The sequence below is a fragment of the Larus michahellis genome, chromosome 7 (genome assembly GCF_964199755.1).
Source record: "Larus michahellis chromosome 7, bLarMic1.1, whole genome shotgun sequence".
NCBI lineage: Eukaryota > Metazoa > Chordata > Aves > Charadriiformes > Laridae > Larus > Larus michahellis.
In genome coordinates, this window is record NC_133902.1 from 2,405,032 (window position 1) to 2,423,426 (window position 18,395).

General features: G+C 61.0%; 2 protein-coding genes across 3 annotated transcripts in view; both read right to left on the reverse strand.

Annotated features, from left to right (window-relative positions):
* Positions 1 to 3,495: 3,495 nt before the first annotated feature.
* Positions 3,496 to 5,734, reverse strand: HSPB1 (heat shock protein family B (small) member 1). Its single transcript, XM_074595762.1, has 3 exons — positions 5,028 to 5,734; positions 4,065 to 4,128; positions 3,496 to 3,812 (listed from the first exon to the last, which is right to left on the reverse strand). Exons 1-3 carry the CDS (start codon positions 5,386 to 5,388, stop codon positions 3,653 to 3,655), a joined length of 585 nt encoding a protein of 194 aa, XP_074451863.1. The 5' UTR covers positions 5,389 to 5,734; the 3' UTR covers positions 3,496 to 3,652.
* Positions 5,735 to 9,516: 3,782 nt separating this feature from the next.
* The window catches only part of SRRM3 (serine/arginine repetitive matrix 3), a 31,926-nt gene continuing 23,047 nt past the window's right edge, over positions 9,517 to 18,395 (reverse strand). The window contains exons 12-16 of one of the 2 annotated variants that reach the window (XM_074596251.1): positions 14,274 to 14,602; positions 13,281 to 13,508; positions 12,880 to 13,017; positions 10,930 to 10,969; positions 9,517 to 10,290 (exon numbers count right to left, since the gene is read on the reverse strand). In XM_074596251.1, the coding sequence (XP_074452352.1) occupies positions 9,997 to 10,290; positions 10,930 to 10,969; positions 12,880 to 13,017; positions 13,281 to 13,508; positions 14,274 to 14,602 (1,029 nt within the window). In that variant the 3' untranslated portion in view covers positions 9,517 to 9,996. The remainder of the gene's footprint in view (positions 10,291 to 10,929; positions 10,970 to 12,879; positions 13,018 to 13,280; positions 13,509 to 14,273; positions 14,603 to 18,395) is intronic. The other variant, XM_074596252.1, reaches the window with a different exon arrangement.

The following is an 18,395-nucleotide window of genomic DNA, read 5'->3' on the forward strand; positions in this document are numbered from 1 at the left end:
GAAGTGATTTACTGGAATTACAAAACCTATCTTTTTTTTTTTTTTCCTTCTTCTTTTCAGCTTTTGCTCTGGCTGCTTTAGGAAACTTATGCAGGAGAGATGGCACAAGAGGGCTACAAACGGAGTGGGGGTCAGGGACTTGATTTTTAAGCAGCTTGAATGGTTTCTTTTGTTTTTTAAGAGATGCACTTGCCTATGATACTGTCTCTCCAGTGAAATGATTACTGCTCCATTACTCTATTGATACAATATTGTGCATGCTAGTGTCGTATTTCTATACAGTAGCTTGAAATTTATTAACTTATACTGTAGATGTTATGTATTCCTATGACAAAATAGTCTTCAAAAATTTTTTAAAGTTTTTTAATTTATTTTTTTTTTTTCTTTCGGGGGTAAAGTTTGCTCTACCAAATAGTGATCGTAACAAACTGATCTGTTATGGATGTTGCTATAGTGACATGCAATTATATATGATTTTGTTTTTAAAAAGGAAAAAAAAGCAAAAGAAAACACCAGTGTTAGCTTAATCTTAATGTCTGGTGTTCGTCATGGTGAAATTATAACTATTACAGTGTAGGAGAACAATGACTGTGTTCTTTGAATGAGCCTTTGTTTGTGCTTTTTGTCATGTTATGCAGTGAACTATTTTTAAGGTCTAATCAGTGATTATTTTTCCAACTCCGTGTTTCTGTAAGGAATTATTTCACACACGGACCATTCTTAGCAGTTTTTCCTCAGTGATGGAATATCATGAATGTGAGTCATTATGTAGCCGTCGTACATTGAGCAAAATAAACTTACAGATCTGACGTCAGCGCTGCTTAATTGTTATCGCCTGTGTCGAATTTCTGGGGGGGGAGCTCCGTGGGATGGAGGGGGTGGGGGGTCTCCTTGCCGTCGTGGCTCGGGAGTCAACGGCCTTATTTTCTTCTGCCAGCGCAGAGGGAAGCTGGGATGCCCCGCATCCCTGCGGGTTAATGGTTGGCCAGGCTCCCAGCCTCTCCCGGCCTGGGAGAGCCCTCGGGATGGACGCGGGGTGCTCCCGTGGGAGTGGGGGGGGGGGTGGGTGTCTCTCTCCCTCCCTCCCTCCCTCCCTCTCTCCCTGATGGTTTTTCCACTCGCAGCCGCGGGCAGTGACTCACGCTGTAAAAATACTCCCCTCCCTTGGAAACCGTAAACTGAAAATGCGCCTTGACTCATGCGCCCTGCGAGGGAGCCCGGGGGGGTGCGGGACACCCACCCCTGGGGGGAAGGGGCTGGGAACAGCCCCCCCCCCCCCCGACACACACACACCCCGGGGGATGGCAAAGAGGGGCTGGGGTTTCTCCGAGCCCCCTCCATGCAAGGGCGGGACACAGCGCCCTGTCCCAGCATCGCTGCACGCTGACAGCCTCCCTCTTGATAAAGCCGGGGTGGCTTTTTGGGAGGTGGGGGCCACCCCCCGTGGCCCCCATGGCCACCCACCCGCTCTGGCATGGCCACAGGAGAGGGGAGGGGGCCAGGGATACCCCTCGGGGTGGGGGGGGGTTTCCCTTGGGCACACGTTTGGGCTGCCAAGCCATCAGCAGTGCCCCTGTGGGGGGTGGTGGTGGTGGTGGGGGGTGTCGGTGCCCCCCCAGAGATGCACCGGAGGGGCAGAGGGAGAAGGAAAGGGGCAGGGGTGTCCCCACTGCTCGCCGGGTGGGATTTAGCCTTAAAATGGGGTGTTAGGTGCGCCCGGGGCTGGGTGCTGCAGTGCAGCACAGACATGGGCAGAGGGAGGGGGGACAGACACACCCCCCCCCAGTACCCCCAGCCCTTCTCCCTGCACTGGGGGCTGGGGGGCTGCAGGGACCTCCCGCTCGCCCCAGTGCTGGAGCCCGACAGCTGGATGCCCCCAGGAGGCATGAGACCTGCCCAACTCATCGCACTGACCCCCGTTCCAGGTGCTGCAGGGCCGGGGAGGGGGGAGTTGGTGTTAATCCCCCCCCTCCCCGAGGCTGGGCTGCCATCAGCTGTTGCTCGCTATGGCAACCATCTCCATCATTCTGGTTGCCATGGCCACCCAGCCCCAAAATGACACACGCAGAGTTGGGGGGGTCCCCAGGCCCACGCGTGACCCCCCCGGCAGCAGGAGCCCACCCTGGGCGCTGTGCCTGAGGCCTGCCAAACTCATTGCACCTAAAACCGCTGGGGCAGAGGGGTTGGGGCTCCGGAAGAAGGGACTCGGGGGCACACAGAGCCCCCCCGGGCTCGGAGAGGGGCCTCGCGGCCGCGGGATTCCTCCCAGGTCACCGTCTGCCTCTGGGATGACTCAGGGGGGATTAGTGGGATTTGTCGGAGCGGGAACATCGCAGCCACGGGCCCGGCCTCGGCCATGTACGGCCGGTCCTGCCCGGGGGCACGGGGACGCGGGCAGGCACGGGGCCAGCTGGGGCCAAAAAGCAATGGGACCATGACCCCCCCCACCCCGCTGCGTCCAGCCCCCCCAGCATGGCTGCAGCCCCTGAGCTGAACCTGCCCGGCCCATCGCAACGGGGTGAAGGGAAGGGGGGATGCTGGGGTGGCGGGGGTGGAATGGACAGGATTGGGGCTGGAGGGGCCACACTGCGGGGGACGGGGGGGTTCCCAGCCGGAGCTTCTGCCCATGAAGCCCCTGTTTGCCCTCGGGCTCCCCTGCGACCCCGGGGCAGGGGGTGTGTGTGTGTGTGTTCTTGTTTTTCAGGGATGTAGAGACCCGGGATGGTGACACTGGGGGGGGGTTGAGACCCAAAAGGTTGAGATCTGGAATGTTGAGACCCAGAGTGTTGGAGCCCGGGGATGGGGAGCCCCAGGGGGCTGCGATCTGGGACTTCAGAGACCTGGGATGCAGGAGACCCAGGGTGCTGAGACCCGGGATGTGGGAGACACAGACTTTTGTAGACCAGGCATGTCAGAGATCAGGATGGCGGACACAGGGGATGTAGGAGACCTGGGGTGTGTGGAGAATTGAGATTGAGACCCAGAAATTTGGAGACCTGGGATGACAGAGCCCCAGGATGTGGAAAACTGGGATGCTGAGCCTGTAATGTTGGACACCTGGGATGTGGAGACCAGAGATTTTGGAGACCTGGGATGTGGAGACCAGAGATTCTGGAGACCTGGGATGTAAAGACCTGAGATGCTGGAGGCTGGGATGTGGGTAGCTGAGATGCAGGAGACGTGGGATACCCAGGATAGGCAGACTCGGGATGCGGACACCCGGGATGCTGAGCCCAGGTTGGGAAGAGCTGGGATGTGGAGCTGACCCGGGGCTGTTGAGCAGGGCTTGGTGGCCCTCCCGCTGGCCACGCTGGCCCCAGGGAGCCCCATCCTGATGCTCTGGTCCAGCCCTGCCTGAGCAGGGACCCGGTGCCCGTGGTGCGGTGCCCCCCTGGCGCGGCACAGCCACGGTGCTCCGGTGCCGCCGGGGGGTCCCGGGGGGACAGACGCAGGTCACGGGGACGGGTTTTTTTCACCACTTTTAATTCCAGCTGATTCTATCGGTTCCTTCACATTTATTCAAGGCACGGTGACCGGGCGAGTACAAAATAGACGATAAAAAGGGGGCTGTGAGCGGGGGTGGGTGTGAGGACGCAGTGGGGGGGGGGCGTCAGCGGCTTCTCTTCTTCCTCTTCCTCCTCCTCGCTGCCGCCTACTTCTTGGCCGGCTCCTTGGCTTGGCTCTCGACGGTGACGGGGATGGTGATTTCGGCGGACTGGATGGCCGGCTTGGGCAGGGGGGCCTCCACCGTGAGCATGCCGTCGGGGGACAGCGAGGACCGCACGGCTGTGGCCTCGACGCCGGGGGGGAGGCTGCGGGGGGGCGGGGGGAGAAGGGGGGAGTGTCAGGGCTGCGGCACCCACCTGCACCCCGGCGGGTGCCACGCTGTGCCCGGTGACTCACGCTCAGCCCCACATTGCTCCCGGTTTGGGGGAGAGGCATCCCCAGTTTGGGCGAGAGGCATCCCCAGTTTGGCCAGTGGGCACTGGAGGGGTGGGGTGGGGGGGGTAGATGTCCCGAAAGACATCGGGGGGCTGCCGTCTCCCCTCCTCCCTGGTACTTACGTGTATTTTCGGGTGAAGCACCTGGAGATGAAGCCGTGTTCGTCCTGCTTCTCCTCGTGTTTGCCTGGAAGGGGAAAAAAAACCCCAAAGCCCGGGCTGGTTGGAAGTGGCCGTGAACTGGGAAGGTCCCTGTGCCCGGGGTGCCCCCTCCCTTGTCCCAGCCCACCCGATCCCAGCATCGCCTGGCGCCGGAGAGGGGCTGATCCTGCCTCTCCTGGTTTTCTTTGCCTTAATATCAGCCTGGAGGAACCCGGGGGGGACCAGGGGCAGCGGGGCCCGTCCGAGAGCATCCCCCAAATTCCAGGGGAGCAAAGTGCGGTGCCAGCAGCCAGCGGTGGCCAAGGGGACCCGCAGCCCTCGTTTCGGGTCGCCAGCCTGAGGCTGCCCCCCGCATCCCGCCGGCTGGGAATTGCCCCCACCTCGTGCGGACCCCCCCGCCTCGCCGGGCACGAAGCACCCGCGGGCCTTGTGCCACGGGGTCTGGGCTTCGTCACGGCGTCCCTGGCTGAGCTGCCCAGGGCACTGCGGGGCAGCGCGGGGGCCGCAGGGCTCAGGACGCCCCACTGTCACCCCCAAAGTCCCTCGACGGCTCACAGCCCTCCCCATGCCCGGGCTGGGAGAGCAGCGAGGGGTCAATATATGGGGCTGGGGGTTCTCTGTGCCCTGTGCAACGCCTGCAGCGTGAATGTACCCCGAGACTGAGCTCGTAATGCTGGGCCGTCCTCTTTGCCTTGGTTTCCCCCTTCCCTTTTTCCTCTCCTCTCCTCTCCTCTCCTTCTCCTCTCCTCTCCTCTCCTCTCCTCTCCTCTCCTTCCCTCCCCTCCATCTCCTTCTGCTCTTCCCTTGCTTCCCATCACTTATTCCACTCTCCTTTGCCTTTCCACCCCTTTTTTCTCCCCAGCAAACTCCGGGGGGCAGCTGCCCCAGCCCACCACCCACAGACCCCCCGTCCCCGTCACCCACCGGTGATCTCCACGATGTTATCCTTGGTCTTGACCACCAGCTCCTCGGGCGCGAAGTGGTTGACGTCCAAGGTGACCTTCCAGCTGTCGGCGGTCTGGCGGATCTCGGAGATGCCGCTGCTGAGCTGCCGGCTCAGCGCCTGCCCGTAGGGCGAGCCGGGGGCCGGCACCAGCGCGCTCTCCCGGGGCAGCAGGCGGAAATACCCCGGCCAGGTGCTGCCGCTCGGCCACTTGTACCAGTCCTCGGGGATGTGGGGCATCCCGAAGGACTGGTCGAAGAGGCGGCTGCCATGGTACCAGTCGCGGAAGGGGTCCCAGCTGGGGCTGCGCAGGAAGGTGAAGGGGACGCGGCGCTCGGCCATGGTGGACGGGGCTGCCGGGGGGGGTGGCCGCCGGCCACTTATGAAGAGGGCGGGTGGTTATTTTTAGCCGGGCGGCGCAGCTGGCTATTAATGGAAATTGCGGCAGGGCCCAGGGAAGGGACGAGAAACTTTGCCGGGGTTGGGGCGGCCGCACGCAGCCGCACTGGGGCCAGCGGCACGGGGATGGGGCTGGCAGCACCTCCATGTCGTGTTCTTCCCCCCCCCCCAGCCGCCAGGGAAATGTCCATCTGCCTCTCGCCGCGGGAGGCTGGGCTGGTTGGGAGTGATGGATGGCCCTTGGAGCTGCTCCCGGCCTCACCCCCGCCTGCCTGCATTTCTCGCCCGTAAAACCATCCCAGGGATGCGGGACGGCGTGGGGAGGGGGCTGGGGCCGGGCCAGCGCCTCGGGGGGGGGGGCGGGAGGGGGGGATGAGTCAGTGGAGGAGCCCGTGCGTGGCCCCGTGCTGCTGCGTCACCTACCAGCCAGAAGCTTCTGGAGCCCCCCAGTCCCCTGGCACCTCTGTGGCCCCCGGGCTCGACACCGCGGTGGGGAACCCCCAGCAAAAAGTTGGGATGAAGCTGCCCCAGCCCCTGGGGGTGGGTGTCCCTGGGGCCCGTGGGGCTGATGGGGGCCAAGGGGACCAGTAGGGGTTGGTGGGGACAGGTAGGGGGTGATGGGGGCAATGGAGGCTGATGGGGGCCCGGGGGCTGATGGAGCTGGTGGGGTCAGGGGGGCCGGAGGGGGCAGCACCCTCTTGGGGCAGGGGAGGTGGCTCCTTCCCTTTGTCCTTTGCCCTCATGGCCAAACAAGTCCCTCCAGTGATGCCCTCCTGGTACCCGGGAATGGATTCCCATCTGGGGCCAGACTCCAGGGCCCCCGATCCCAGGGAAGGGCTGTTTTCCCAGCCCATCGAGCCTGGCAGCCCCCGGGACCCCACCACCTCTGCCCCATCCCCCTCTGTCCCCCAGCCCTGGGGACTGGGACTGGCCAGTCTGGGGGGGGACGGAGGCACGGTGGTGGGATGTGCCCCCGGGGCTGAGCTCTGGCTGCTTTGCTTTGAGGAAACGCGTGAGTGGAGCCAGGAGATGGGGGGAGCTGAGACCTGAGCCACTCACTGCAGGGATGTGTGACCCTGGGGAGCCCTCCCCACGGGGCACAGGGCACAGAAGGGGACAGAGGGAGCAGGGGGCATGCTGCAGCAGGGGATATGGGGGTGGGCCCCCACCGAACCCCTTTGTCTGGGGCAGAGCCCAGCGTTGTCTCTGCAATGGCGTGGGGGGAAAGGGCTGAAGGCAGCTGAGCCGTGTGGGGCTGGAGGCCGGGGCTGCATCCTGCTGGGGGGGCTGGGGGAGACGCGGCGGGGGCCAAGGCGCTGCAGGGAGTGCGGAGGTGAGGGGATGGATGCGGGGAGGAGGGGAGGGATGTAGGCGGGGATGCAGGGGGATGGGAGGAATGCAGAGAAGGATGCAGGGAGGAATGGGAGGGATGCAGAGAAGGATGCAGGGAGGGATGCAGAGAAGGATGCAGGGAGGGATGCAGGGAGGGATGCAGGGAGGGATGCAGAGAAGGATGCAGGGAGGGATGCAGAGAAGGATGCAGGGAGGGATGCAGGGAGGGATGCAGAGAAGGATGGGAGGGATGCAGAGAAGGATGCAGGGAGGGATGCAGGCAGTGATGCAGGGAGGGATGCAGGCAGTGATGCAGGGAGGGATGGGAGGTAGTGATGCAGGGAGGGATGGGAGGGATGCAGGAAGGGATGCAGAGAAGGATGCAGGGAGGGATGCAGGCAGTGATGCAGGGAGGGATGGGAGGGATGGCGGGAGGGATGGTGGGAGGGACAGGAGGGATGCAGAGAGGGATATAGAGAAGGATGCAGGGAGGGATGCGGGGAGGAATGGGAAGGACGCAGGGAGGGATGCTGGGAGGGAGGTGGGGAGGGACGCAGAGAAGGATGCAGGGAGGGATGATGGGAGGGATGCAGGGAGGGATACAGGGAAGGATACAGGGAGAGATGGGATGGATGGGAGGGTTGCAGGCAAATAGAAGGGACGCAGGGAAGGATGCAGGGAGGCGGGAGAGCTGCAGGAAGACGGGAAGGGTGCAAGGGGAGACCTCTGCCCCAGCAGCAGGGCCTCCTCAGAGGGTTTCCCCCCGCCCCGAGCAGGATGCTGGGGGGGATCAGACACACAGCTGAGGCCGAGGAACCAGGGAAGAGGGATCCATGGGTGGCTGGAGACGCAAGGCAGGGGGGAGAGGAGGATAAATCCGCCGGGAGCTGGACAAGACCGAGCCTGCACGGAGGGAGCAGGTTAACCCCACCGTGCTGCCCCCCTGTGAAGAAACCGCTCCATGCCCGGCCGAGTCATTTACAATATATACTGTATATTTTATTATAATTGAACCAGCTCACTGAATCTACAGCTGTACTCACAACCCAGAAAAAAAAAGAAAAAAAAAAAAAAAGAGAGAGAGAGAGAAAGAGAGAGAGAGAGCGCACGCGCGAGAGGAAAATACTGAAATATTTCTACAGAGTATTTGTTCCAGTTAGCTCCCTCCGCGGCAGGAGACAGAGACTGTAAAAGAGGAAGACTGGAAATTTTCCCTGATGTGCTGGCTTGTCCGCGCCGGCGCTGCAGTCGAGTCTTGGGCTTTTGGGAGCCGTGGCCCCGGCGGGGGGGGGGCTGCAGGGCTGGGGGCTGCGGCCACTGGCAAAATAACCACCCACCAGTGGCTCGAATTGGGATGTTTTCAGGGGACAGCCCTCCCTCCCCCAGCAAGGTTTTGGGGCTCCCGCGGCCAGTCTGAGCTTCCCCGAGGGGCGATGGGGGGGACGGGGGCTGCGGGGTGGTGTCCATGGGCTGCTGCGGCAGCGGCCGGAGAGGGGTGGGATGGTTTTTGGAGCGCGTGGCTCAGGGTTTCGTAGGGATGCTGGGCACTCACGCCCTTCATCTCCCCAGGCTTGGGGGGAGCAGGGCCCTTCGTCTCCTCCTCCTGCCACGGTCACATCCAGAGCTGCCACCCTGCCCGGGGCTGGCACATGGGGACAAGCTGAGCCACGAGGGTGTCCCCTCCTTACCTGTTCACCCCTTTTCTAGTGACTCTGCTTGTCCGGGCACCGCAGTGGGTGACCGGCGGCTTTGCCAGCGGAGCAGGGGGTGGGTGGGATACCCAGGGGCTGGCACCCGCCACGGCCCGGCTCCTGGAGACGTTTCTCCAAGGGCTGGTGAATCCTGGTTCCTCGACGTGCCGGGTTTGGGAGACAACCCTGGGGTGTCCCTCCGCTCACGTCTCTGCTCTCCCGGGACCTCCGGTTCATCAGGCCGCCGGCTAACGAGGCCGTCGCATTACCAGCCAAGCTGGAGACCAAAGGGTGTCCCCCCCCCTCCCCGCCACCAGTCCCAGCTGGCTGGAAACCAGCGTCAAGCGGGACTGCCAAAGCCCGGCTTTTCATCCGGGGGCAGCGGGTTAATCCGGGCAGCTGCTCTCCCACCCAGGGAGACTCATCCCCATCGTCCTGCTCCAGCCGCCCGGAAAACACGGGGCCAGCAAGGATTAAACACCAACAGCCCCGGGCCGGGGGTGGGGGGGGGTGGGGGGGTCGGGTCAGGACTGTCCTCGGTGCCCATTGCGGGGGCTTTTTTTTTTTTTTTTTTTTTTGGAAAATCAGCAAAGTCCCGCAAAAGTGGGGCTGCCGGCAAAGCCTGGGAGCCCCTTTCCTCTCTCTTTCTGTAATTAAGTTTAAAAAGCTGCCGCTCGGCCCCGGAACAGGAGGTGGCTGGGGGCTGCGAGCCCAAAGGTTGGAGGGGGCGGGGGGGGGGGTAGGACATGCCGAAGCCGGAGAATGGCTGGATGCAGCCCCCCGGGGCGGGTGGAAAATCCCAGCCCAGCCCTCAGCCCAGCAGCTTCCTCCTCCTGGGGGTGACGGTTTGGTCCCCCCCCCCAAAACTGGGTGGGATGGACGGGTGCCAGGGACGAGCCGGGACGAGCAGCATTAACCCGCAGAGGTGTCCCCCCCCCGGCCCCGGGCATCCCCGCTCAGGAGGAGATTTGTGGGGCGCCGCTGGGTGCCAGGTTTTGTTCATCCATGGCTCAGCCTGTGCTTGGGCCTTGGCAGGGCGGGGGGGGGGACGACCAAAATGGTTGACGGTGCCCCTGTCCCCCAGGACACCATGGGGACGCCGTGACTCCCCTGCCGGGGGAAAGCCGGGGCTCACGGCTGACTGGGATCACACTTTCCAGCCCGGCCTGGGCTGAAGATGCCCCCTCCTGCCCCAACCCCCCCCCCCCCCAAGGATACACTTGTGCTAAAAAAGTCAAACCAACCCAAAAAAGCACAGGGGAGGCTCCTGGGGGGGTCCCCAGCCGCCCCCACCTGCTCACCCCAAGGTCTCTGCTGAGCAATTTGTTCCCTCGCTCCGTGCTCACCCGCCCCATCCCACCCCACCCTGCTGCTCCCAGAAATAAGAAGAATCCTCCCCCTTACCCCATCCCGACCCCCAAAACAGCGGCGGGGTGAGGGGGGGGGAGCGGAATCACCCCCTCCTAGGGCGATGCAAGGACCCATTTGAGTTTTTGGCCCCCGCTTTCCCCCGCCGCCAGGTCCATCCTTAGCAGGTCCCGGCTGTTTTCCACCTCCCCGTCCCTCCTGGGGGTGCAGGTGGCACCTGGGGGGGTGGGGGGGGAATCAGAAGCCGGCGCTCTCCGAGCTGCTGCGGCTGTTGTAGCTGGGGCTGCGGCTGGGGCTGCGGGAGCGGCTGGGGGGGCTGCGAGTCCGGCTGCGGCTGCGGCTGGTGCTGTAGCTGTCGTAGCTGCGGCTGCGGCTGCGGCTGTAGGAGTAGGTGCTCAGCGAGCTGGAGGACGAGGGGCTGGGGCGGTAGTAGGGGATGGGACGCTTGCGAGCACTGCAAACGGAAAAGGGAAACTGAGTCAGGCCCCCCGCCCCCGGCGGGAGCTCAGGGAGAGGGGTGGGGGGGGTGGGTCCGGTACTGGCTCCCCAAGACGGCCAAGCATCCCTGGCAGGGATGTGGGGCGTCACCCTGGTAGGGATGCGGGGCGTCGGGATGCGGGGTGTCATCCCTGACCGGCTGCAGGGTGTCAGGATGCAGCCGCTCAGCATCACCACCCCCCGCCACCTCGCCTCCATCCCCTTCCTCCTCCACACCCCCCCCCACCCCCCACCCCCCCCCCCGGGGTGTTAGTCCTGGATTAGGCAGCAGCGAGGGCAGAAAGTGAGCAGGTTAATGTGGCTTTTGTGTTTCCCAGACACCAAAGATTGAAAGCTGCTGAAAAAGAGACGTTCAGGATTAGCGGGAGGCGAGCTGCGGCCCGCCGGCGCCTGAGGATGAGGAGGGACGTGGGGAGCACGGGGACGTGGGGATGGAGGGGGACACAGGGGACATCTGGAGCCGGTGCAGGAGCCGGCCCCTTGCGCCCTTCTGCCGGCCCGGTGTTAGTGGGACTGAAGAGAGACAGAGGCACGGCCCGGAGGCAACACAGAGGGGTCCGGGAGGAAGAAGAGGAGGAGGAAGGGGGAAGGTTACCCTGGGAGCCAGGCTGGCGGCGATGCTCTCCGAGAGGGACCTTGGGATGAAATGGAAAAGGAGAAGTTGGCATCACTGAGGCAGGACCACGCGGTGCCGGATACAGGGGTGGCAGAGGGTGACGGGGACCGGGGAGAGGGCAGGAGGGCAAGGAAAAGCCCTGGGGCTTCTGTCTGGGCTACGGGGCAGGCGAGGGGGGCTGGGGGTGTTCCCCTGGCTGCCCCCTCCCCACAGCGTCCTCTAAGCCTGGCAGAAACGGCTCTGCTCCTCCTGCACCCCCAGCAGAGCTGTGTCTGCCGTCGCCATCCATCCCAGGGATGGGTGACAGGGATCGGGGGGACAGCCCCGGCAGGGCCCATGGGTTGTGTCCTCCAGCCGAGGCCTGCCACCTTCCTGGGGACATCCTGGCAAAACCCAGCTCGGGGATGGAGCAGGAGGGATGCGAAATTAGCCAGTGCTACCCAGGCTGGAAAACCTTCCTCGGGGCTGGGAGCCATTTTCCCAGCCCATATTCTTTCCAGGGCATCCATCGGGGAGGGCTGCAGGGAGCTCCGACCCCCCGGCTGAGCAGTACTTCTCTTGTCCTCCCTCCCTACAACTCCAGACCCCCACACACAGCGAGCTGGAGCTGATTTCTGAAAATCCATCCCCTCCGCCCCACGGCCCCGATCTCCCGGCTGATAGCAGGAGAGACAAATAGGTCAGGAACGAGGTAATCTCAGCTTGCCACCGGTACCGCTGCCAGCGCTGCATGCTAACGAGGTACTATATATGCACACAGGGTTTCGTCTGGCACTAAATATTGCCTGCCTTACAGCCCGAGATCCTGAGTCAATAGGATCTCAAGGAGGAGCAACCGGCTTTTGGAGGGCAGGGGAGAGGCACGCTTGCGGCTGTACGTCTTGCTGGAATGTGCGCACACAGATTAAAATGAATTCCTATTTTCATGCCTTGAAATGGGATGAGATCAGATGGTTGTAATATTGGAGGCAGTCAGGTTATCCGTCTGTCTGGGCCAGCTGATTCGCCCAGCTGGTCATCCTCAAGGTTATCTATCCGTCCACAGAGCTGCTCATCCATTTGGCCATCCATTCATCCGTACATCCATCTGTAGGTCTGTCCGTCCGTCCGTCCGTCCATCCGTCCATCCATCCATCCATCCATCCATCCGTCCATCCATCCATCTGTCCATCCATCCATTCATCTATCTGTCCATCCGTCCATCCAGCCATCCAGCCATCCAGCCATCCATTCATCAGTCTGTCCATCTGTCTGTTCATCCATCCATCCACCCACCCATCCACCCATCCATCCAACCTTCCATCCGCCCATCTGTCCGTCCGTCCATCCAGCCATCCATCCATCCATCCATCTATCCATCCATCCATCCACCCATCCACCCACCCATCCATCCAACCTTCCATCCGTCTGTCTGTCCGTCCATCTGTCCGTCCATCCATCCATCCATCCATCCATCCATCCATCCATCCATCCATCCACCCACCCATCCACCCATCCATCCACCCATCCATCCAACCTTCCATCCGTCTGTCTGTCCATCCGTCCATCCATCCATCCATCCATCCATCCATCCATCCACCCATCCACCCACCCATCCATCCAACCTTCCATCCGTCTGTCTGTCCGTCCATCTGTCCGTCCATCCGTCCGTCCATCCATCCATCCGTCCATCCATCCATCTGTCCATCCATCCATCCACCCACCCATCCACCCATCCATCCAACCTTCCATCCGTCTGTCTGTCCATCCGTCCATCCATCCATCCGTCCGTCCGTCCATCCATCCATCCATCCATCCATCCATCCATCCATCCATCCATCCACCCACCCATCCAACCTTCCATCCATCCATCCATCCATCCACCCACCCATCCAACCTTCCATTCATCCAGCAGCCATGACAGAGGCTTCGCCACGTGCCAGGACCCACCTCGTGATCCTCCTGGGCTCCATGAAGCTGGGGGAGTCACGTCTCCTCTTCCTGATGGGTGAGTAGCTCCTGGAGCGGCGCCGGGCGCGGGCGGGATCGGGGTCACCGTGGCGTGTTCGGGGCTCATTGTCCTTCTCTCTACACCCCAAGGAGGAGGAGGAGGGTCAGGGGTGCGCGCTGGGGTCCCGGGTGGGACGCAGGGACAGGCCATGCACAGCAGCTCCCCACGGAGGTGACACCCCGACCTGGGGCTGGCGCTTCCAGTGCCAGCGGGGTCAGCAATGACCTGCAACTCCCTCCCCGCGCCCCAGGGGAGCCGGGACCACCCTGAGCCATGGATGCTCTCTGAGCCCATTGCTGGTACTGGTGCCCCCCATGCCGAAGTGCCCCTGGGTGCTGACCTGCTGGCGGGTTTTTTCGGCGAGGGCGAGCGGGAGCGGCTGCGTCCTGCTCTCTTCTCCCGGGAGCGGGAGCGGGATTTGGAAAGGGAGCCGCTGGAGCTCCAGGAGCTGCTGCGCTGGCCGGGGCTGGGCGACGGGCTCTTCCTCCGCTCCGAGGCGTGCCGGGAGTGCTTGGCCGACGACTCCGAGCTGCTGTTGGGCCGGCCCCGGTGGTGCCTCTCCTTCACCCTGCAAAGGCAGACCCCAGCACCTCCTCGCATCTCGCCCGCCGTGGCCAGCAGGGTGTCCCCAGGGGACCCCAGGTTGCCATGGGGGAGCAGCGGACACACCTACACGACTCCAATTTTTGGCTGGGCTGCATCCCTGATTCTAAAGCATGGGGTGCGTGCCCGCTTGGGATCCTGCATCCCGTAATCCCACGCAGGCACTGCCCTTCGCGCTGGGATAATCCCTTGCAGGGATGACCCTTCCTACAGTGTGCTGGCACTGACCCACTGTGGCTCTTCCTTCTCCCCATCCCCATCCATCTTTGTCCCCAACCTCATCCCTACCCTTGTCCCCAACCCCATCCCTGCCCCCAACCCCATCCCTGTCCCCAATCCCATCCCCATTCCTGTCCCCAACCGCATCCCTGTCCCCAAGCCCACCCCTATCTCTGTCTCGAACCCCATTCCCATCCCTGTCCCCAACCCCGTCCCTATCTCCATCATCATCTTTGTCCCCATCTTTGTCCCCAACCCCGTTCCCATCCCTGTCCCCAACCCCATCCTCATCCCCAACCCCATCTTTGTCCCCAACCCCATCCCTATTGCTGTCCCAAGCCCCTTCCCCATCCCTGTCCCCATCCCTTCGTCATCCCTGTCCCCAGCCTGGCCCCCAGAGCTTTGCCTGGATGGAATCGGGGTCCCCAAATTTTGGTGACCCCCAAATATCAGAGACCAGCTCCCACGTCCTGGCAGGGACGGCATGACCCCGTCCCGGGGACCCCCTTACTTCTTGGCGTGGGCGCCGTGGTTCCTGTCGGGGCCGAGCGGCGGGTGGTAGGGGTGGGAGCCCGCCGAGCCCTCCGAGTCGCTGCTGTAGCCGGGGGGGCTGAGGGGCGGCGGCGGGGGCTCCCGGGGGGCCGGTGGCCGTCCCTTGCTCTGGCCACGGTGACGAGGTGGCGGCGAGGAGCTGCGGGAGCGATGCCGGTGGCCGTGCTTGCCCCGCTCCGGCGTGGGCGACCGGGGACTGCGGGCACCATGTCGGCCCCCCCGGGTGCGGGGGGACGGAGGGTCCGTCCTACCGTGAGCCCACGGAGAGGGGGACGCCGAGGCCGGCCTCTGGCAAGGGGGGAGAGAGAGAAAGAGAGAGAAGGGGGGGGAAAGGTTGGGGGGGGGGGGGGGAGAAAAGAAGAAAGAAGGAGAAAGGGGATTTTAACGGGGGGCACCGGGCCGGGGGCGCGGTTCACAACGTCAACGCACATCGCATAAGGCAGGCTACACAGACGCTACCCTGCACCTTCCTCTCGCCCTCCACAACGTGGGTCATGCAAACCTCCGCATGCAAAAAAACGCCAAAAAAAAAAAATAATATATAATTCGAATAAAATTTTTGAAATTAAACAAAAACCAAAGACAAAAAAAAAAAACAACAAAAAAGCCAAAAAAAAACAAACCCAAAGGAAGGGGTGGGATAGGAGCCAAACTAAACCAAAAAAATGAATCCAAGAAAACCCGCAAGTCGTTGGGGAGGGTGAAACAACCCCCCCCCAAAAAAAAAAACCAAAACAAAACAAAAAAACAACACCTGGAGCGGGGATAAAGCAAAACCCCAGCGCCCCCCCCATCCCAACCGAGAAAAGGGAAGGGAAAAGGCAGGGGGTAAAACCCAAACGAAGGGAGAAAAATGGGGGGATAAAAGAAAAGATGAGAGGAGGGAAGGGAAGGGAAGGGAAGGGGGGGGAGAGTAAATCAGCCTGAGCCGAGGGGAAGGGGTCGAACCGAAGAGGGCTGGAGGTGATGGGGGGGGTCTGCTCACACAGAGGCATGCACATATATAGAGAGATATATGTCCAGATATGCATAGTTTTTATAGATAGGACGGCTTTCGGCTTAAAACAAATCGAGAAACGAGGAGGACGGCACAGAGCGACAACGGAGGGCAAGGCCGGGGAGGGGGGAGCCAGGGGCGAGAAGGCGATAAAGAAACCAAAAAAAAAAAAAAAAAAGAAAGAAGAAAAAAAAAAAAACAAAACCCACCATCCGAATCAAATCAAATTTAAACCAAAACGAAAACCAAACAAAAAAAACTAAACAAACTAAAACCAAAAAAAGCAGGACTTCACACATGTCCTCGTTACTGAGATAAACGAATGTCTCTGAGCTCTTCCTGGGACACGCATTGAGCTGCGACTCTGCAGGGAACTGCTAAGTCCTCATCAGCACTCAACACAGACTTTGCTTTCTGCTTCCTTTTTTTTTTTTTTTTTTCCATTATATGCTTTTTTTTTTTTTTTTTTAAGTCCCTCTTGGTTAACATCCACTTACCAAAAAAGTGGCATTTCCTCCTTTAGTAGGTAAGGTATGAAGAGAAGGGAAAAGCGGGGCAATATAAGTGCATCATTAGATTCACAAAAATGCAAGAGAGAAAGAAAAAGAGCGAGAGGAGGAGGAGAGACAGAGACAGAGAGCCAGAGAGAGGAGAAATAAAACAAACCAACTCACTTCTCCTACGGGGAAGGAAGGGGGGATGAAACCCTGGGCCACCGCCGCGGCCAAGCCCCCGTGCCGGGCTCTTGCTGAGAGCTGGGGGGGGTGGATTTTGCCTGGCCCCGGGGGTGCTCATCCAGCAGATCCCAAATATCTTGAGCTCCTCCGAGCTGCGGCCGCTACCTGGGTGTTGGGTTGTTTTTTTTTTCCCCTCCCATCTGTGCAAAAACCGCTAGACCAAAAAGATGGGGGGAAACGGCTCCTGCATCGGCGGCCCCCGCTGAGCCGGCAGACCCCGGCTTGTCGGGGTGGGGGGGTTGGGGGGGGGCGGGTTTGGGGGGTCTCCTCCCGACCGCAGCCGGGTGCGGGGTCTCTGAGTATCCCTGGAGGGGTAAATCCTGCGCGGGGCGGCGCTGAGCCCGGCCAAGGGCATCTGGCGGGACGCCGGGGTGTTGGGGTGGTGGCACCGGGGCTAAGCTGGGGGCCGGCGACCCCGATTGCCCACCGGTCCCTTGCCCCAAACACGCCCCATCGGTCAATCCTGGAGGACGAAGTTCTCCCTGCCCACCCCACCACCTCCTAAACGCCACTTTTCTGCCCCAAAAGAGGCGCCGGGGTGGGAGCCTGGGGACCACCAGGAAGATGCTGCAAAAGGGACACAAAGCCACCACGTCCCCGAGCGTCCCCAGGCGGGGGGGGGGGGGGTCGCAAAAACTGCTCCACACCCCGCTGGTGGCACGTCCCCCGTCCCCTCCTTGTCCCCAGGGATGAGCCAACCCCTCCGGCCGCACGCCGGCCTGCTGGAGCCACAACCGGGGGATTTTGGGGTGGTTTTTTTAACAATTTGCTGCTGTTGCCATGGCTCCAGCGAGGGGGGAGGCTGGTGGCAGTGGCCAGCTCTGCCCATGGCACAAGCGCCGGGGTCACGGACCCCTCCAAGGGGACGCAGAATCCCTGGAAGGGGGTGGTTCAGCTGAGCCAACGTCCAGGCAGGGAAAAATAAAAGCAGAGAAGATGAAGATGAAGAAGAGGAAGAAGAAGAGAGAAAGAGAGGGGGGGGTTCCTCTTTCCCAGGGCGGCAGGTTGGTGCCGGCTGGCCACGCCGCGGGCTCGGGATGCGGGATGCGGGATACGGGATTCCCACCCAACCCCTGGGGCCGGGGGTGGGGGCGGAGGGGTCTCCTGCCCAGGCATGCAGGAAGGCAACAAAAGGAAAAGCATCCCAAATAAATCCAAATGGGCAACAACCTGGCCCAAAAGGGAAAACACCCTGGGGGGTTGCAGGGATGGGACGGCCGGAGCTGGGACACCGTCCCCTGCCCCTCGGGGACCATGGTGCCCCGGAGCTGCCTCTCCCCAGGCAGGAAGATTTCAACCTTTCCCCGTCGCAGCCCCCCAGTATTTTCCCTGGATTGGGCTTTCTTTTTCCCATCGTGGCCCGAGGAGGGGCTAAACCTGCACTTCTCCCCCAATTTCTCATTCCTTGCCCCATCCATCCACCCCGAAACCCGCCCTGTGCCTCGGGTCTGCTGCTCCCCCCCACCGTGAGCTCTGGCCGCTGCCCCTATTTCTTGCTAATTATCTTCTCCTTCGTTACCCGGCCCCTAACGGGGGACTGAAAGGGAGCAGCCGTGCTCGGCCCCTGGATGGAAACGAACACAAAGTCGGAGGGCGGAAAGACACAGAAATGCATTCTACCGACGGCACGAGGAGACGGGGGAGAGAAAAGGGGGGAAGAAAGAAAAAAATATTACGTGGACAGGGCAAAAAAAATAGAAATAAAGAACGTAAGAGAAGAGCATGGCTTTGCAGCTAACTGGGGAAAACCATACAAGTAAAAAAAAAAAAAAAATAAAAAAAAATATATATATAAATAGCCACCAAAAAGAGACAAAATGAAAAAGAGACAGAGAAGAAGAGCGAGAAAGAAAGAGAAAGAAAGTCAGAAAGAAAGAGAAAATAACATTAAGTCAAGCTACGGTGCTTTTCAACAGGCTCATCTGCAGAAGTGAACGTGCAGAGGTGGACAAAATACCTACCTTCGCAATTGGCAGTGACAGGAATGCGATAATAAAAAAAAGAAAACAATAATCTCCACATTTGGAGGGCAGAATGGGAAAAAGACAAGGACTCTTTAGTACGGCGATCCAGACCCCTCGGCTAATCCCGTTTGCTTTGCTTAGATTTTTAATTTCTTTTTAAAATTATTTTAAAAATTGGTCTCGTTAGCTTTTTTTTTTTTTTTTAAATTTTTCTTTCTTTTTTTTTAATGGAAAAGTTGTGGCCGGCGGCCAAGTTGTGGCCGCGGGGCGGGGGGGGGAATTTGCTGGCTGGTGCCTGTAAAACCCGGCTGCGTTTTTTGGTCTTAAAAAGTCGCTCTATAACATGGCAAAATCCCGGATAACATGCAGGGAAGGCGATGGAC